At 40.5% G+C, this 3,874-nt stretch overlaps 1 protein-coding gene across 1 annotated transcript; it reads right to left on the reverse strand.

The window, feature by feature from the left end:
- Positions 1-1,269: 1,269 nt before the first annotated feature.
- Positions 1,270-3,874, reverse strand: LOC103328180 (Protein kinase superfamily protein). The gene has a single exon (XM_008230579.2). The coding sequence runs from the start codon at positions 3,646-3,648 to the stop codon at positions 1,492-1,494; it is 2,157 nt and encodes a 718-aa protein (XP_008228801.2). The 5' UTR covers positions 3,649-3,874; the 3' UTR covers positions 1,270-1,491.

Here is a 3,874-nt window from a genome sequence, read left to right on the forward strand (position 1 = left end):
TCACTCTGTTTCAGTGGAATGAAAATCTCTTTAAAGATAAAGAAAATATCAGTAAACACACGTTGTCAGAGCAAACCAGAAAATTCCTCTATAATGTTCCAATTTTATCTGACATGTAACATGTGAGATGACATTTTCTGCTCAAAATGTAATATACCATTGTCTAGCATGGCCCACCGAGAAATAAAAATAGAAATAGTCCCACCAAAATGATGTTTTTCAAGTGTCGGCAAAGATTTCAGAAGGAAAATAGCCCTCTAGCTAGTGTGCAGTCTGAGACTGATAGAAACACAGAGCTCATTTGTCTGAGCCTTTGAAAGGAGAAAACATTGTATATCATAGGGATGACACTGTTTCGCTATCTCCAATCAATCATATTTCGCCGCGGGTGGTAATTTTGTCACATAGCAAAATATGATTAGTTGAAAATAGCAAAACATTGTTATCATCGTCCCATGCAAGTTCTGCGACTAATGGTGGCTATGATGCTTCTAAGCAACTACACCAGATAACCTCATAGATGGCTCAAATGGTACATAAGTAACTTGCCTGTCAGTCTTCGCACGCTTTGGTTCATAATCCTTTTTTCTTTTACTTTTGCGGTCCTTTTCCACCAGCCCAATAAGGGGAATAATGCAAATATTGCTTCCAAGAGTTGTCCCTAATATCACACAACACATCCATGTTTTCTTTGCCCAGATAGCAACCTTTTATTTCTCTTCTTTCTCTTCTTTCTCTTCTTTCTAGGAAAGGAAAAGGAAAATGACAATGACAATTCAGCAGGAAAAATTATATGGATAGAGCCATGACTTTATGATATATACTTTTGAGTGATTAGTCTTAGCCTCTCGTGGGTTAATTATTTACACTTTAGTAGTGAGCAGCTTTGGCCCGTGATTAAGACTTCAGTGCTTCATGATCAATCTAAAAAAGCTCCAACCAAAATTAAAGGATCAATCATTTTCTGTGGCTGTCAAAGTTTTACTGGCTGGTGTAAATTAAAACCTTCTTAATTAGTTCATGTATCCAAAGAACCCTTCAAATGTAAGGAAATGTGAGACAAACTTAAACATGGGAAGGCTTTTTGAGCAGCTAGATTGTTTCTCAAAGTTTTCCTATTTGATTTCTTGCATGCATTGACAAACCATCCGCAATTGTTTCAAAACAGCACAAGCCCGATGAATCACTGGATAAAACAGAGGACCTGTATATTCCACTGCACGAATTTAAGGAAACTTTGGTCTGATTATGATTGAAAAAACAACAAAGGGAGTGTCAATAGGACTTGAACATTAACCCAGCAATGAAAAATGGAGCAGAATCATCTACCTAATTGCTAATATACACACAACAACCTCATGGAACACACAACATGCAGGCCATAAATTTGTTTTCGAATACGATTTCAAATCAATGCTTCTATATTACACTCACCATAACCCCAGTGGGGAATGATAAAAGAAACTTGAAATGAAGAATATGTTATAGTCCCTACTCTGTAGTGGCAGTCTGTTTTCTCCTTGACCTGCTGTATAACTTTGAAGGGGGGGAGGGAGAGAACTCGAACGGGAGTGGTGGGAGATCCATCTCCCCTTTCAAGATCTTAACAATCTCCCCAATTTCCGGTCGTAACTCTGGCATCTTTTGTAAGCAAGAGAGAGCCAAATTTATACACAAACTTGCCTGGTCTTTATTGTACTCATCCTTCAATCTCTCATCTACAAGTTCAAGGATGTTTCCAGCGTGAGCTAACTGCCGACACCAGCTTATTAAATTTGCCTTTTCTAGCTTCATGGGTGATGCAAGAACATGCAATGGTCTTCTACCAGACACAACCACAAGGATTAGAACACCTAGACTGTAAATGTCAGCCTTCTCCATCAAGTATCCACACCCACCATATTCTGGCGCAACATAGCACAAAGTCCCTCTCATGCTTGTTGTGCTGCTGAGCTCACGGCTAAATAGATCACCACTGTAGACGTCACTTCCAACAGAATGTGCAGTCTTTTTCTTCCATCCCCTCCTGAAACTGAACTCCCCATTTTGATCACATTTATCCTGACTCTGCTCCCTAAAGTTCTTTCGTCTATGAAGGTACATCCATCTGCCAAAACGTGGCATTTTGAAGCCTTTCTTCCACTTTGTTTCGAGATTTTTAAGCTTATTACCCTTCTTGCTAATCTCAGCAAGGTGCTCTTCTTTCCACCACTCTTGCATCTTCCTTGGCTTCCTTTTGTGATTTTTCCTGCTCTTCAATTCTTTCTTCTCGAACCCCTTATTGGGATTTCCAAACCCAAATTCTTGCAACTGGGCTTCATTTGCATTTTCTAATTTATCAACTGGAGTTGATACATCTAACCCACGTTTCTCATGAATGCTCTTCTTTTCGTCATCCCAGTCGGGATTCGTAGATGGGCAAATCTGACTCCCTATCCATTCTGTAACATAATCTTTACTACACAATTCACCACTTCCATCCTGCTTCCACCACCAATCCTTCCCCCACTGTTTTGTATCCTCTGCATCATCAACACCAGAACCGGCAACAAAATTCAACTCCTTACTATGGTCAATGCTACTAAGCTCATCATCATAAGGCACAAACCTATTATTCCAATCATCCCCACCTAAATCTACAGTTGAAACCTCTTTCCCCTTACCATGACAGCTCTTCATATCACTCTCAAAAGCAATGTTGGCATTATAGTTCACAGAATTCAAGTTCAAAGTTTTAACATCACAACATTTTCTACTATTTTTCGATGAAGAAGAAGCTTGCAAAGCAAGAGCAAAATCTACCTCACTAGCACTCTCCACAGGGGTACCAATCGCCGGAGTGTCCGCAGCCAAGTTCCCAGACAGCTCCTGGCTCTTCCACAGCTCCTGACTCTTACCCAAGTCCTGGCTAAACATATCAACCCCAAATTCACCCTCTACCTTGATCCTTGACAATCCGAAATCCGAAATCTTTGCCCGGTAATCGAAATCCAGCAAAATGTTGCTAGGCTTAATATCACCATGAATAACTGGAGGATCACATCCCAAATGCAAGAACTCAAGTGCTCTGGCTACATCTGAAATGATCTCAAACCTCCTCTCCCAACCCAAAGTCAAAAGGCCATCCCCAAAAAGTGATTCCTGGAGACTCCTATTGGGCATATACTCATAAACCAGAATCCTACAATTTTTTTCCACACAATAACCCAAAAGGGTTACCAAGAATGGTGATCTCAACCCACCAAGAATCTGCAACTCATTCTGGAACTCTCTCTCTGACTGCAAATTCAAAGCATCCAACCTCTTAATGGCAATCAACTTACCACACTTGAGTATGCCTCTAAAGACAGTGCCAGAGCCACCTTTGCCAATAACATTGGCACCATCAAAGTCATTGGTGGCATTCTTGAGCTCTTTGCACGAAAATCTTTCAAGCTTGAGAGGTGCACTGGAATCAAATGGAATGGTCTTAGCCCTGTTCACAAGTGATTGCCAGAGGTAGTAAAGAAAATAGATGATTGATGAAAGTATCACCAAAGAAGCTGAGATTGTGAGGGCCAAGAACAAGACCCTGGTTTTTGTCAAGATATTGGGTGGCCTAAAACTTGGAAGGTCAGGACTTGAAGGAGGGAATGGTCTTGAAGGCATGGTTGGTGTTGGTGAGGTGGGTTCTGCTTCTGGGTCTGCAGGGTTTGTGGTTTGGCTTCAAAAGTGATGAACAAAAGGTTGAAGAAGATAGTGAGATTTGGGGATTCACATTTTCATTGTTTCAATTTTCTTTGAGCATCCAATGTGGGTTTGCTTTACAGTTGGATAATATATGGAGATTGTTGTTAATCACTATTCTCTTTTCAAGGTCCTCTTTTGATATGGG

The sequence above is a fragment of the Prunus mume genome, linkage group LG4 (genome assembly GCF_029339155.1).
Source record: "Prunus mume cultivar Tortuosa linkage group LG4, ASM2933915v1, whole genome shotgun sequence".
In the NCBI taxonomy this organism is placed as follows: domain Eukaryota; kingdom Viridiplantae; phylum Streptophyta; class Magnoliopsida; order Rosales; family Rosaceae; genus Prunus; species Prunus mume.

Coding starts and splice junctions, on each gene's coding strand:
- LOC103328180 (XM_008230579.2), bottom strand. CDS start 3,648: ATGCCTTCAAGACCATTCCCTCCTTCAAGTCCTGACCTTCCAAGTTTT.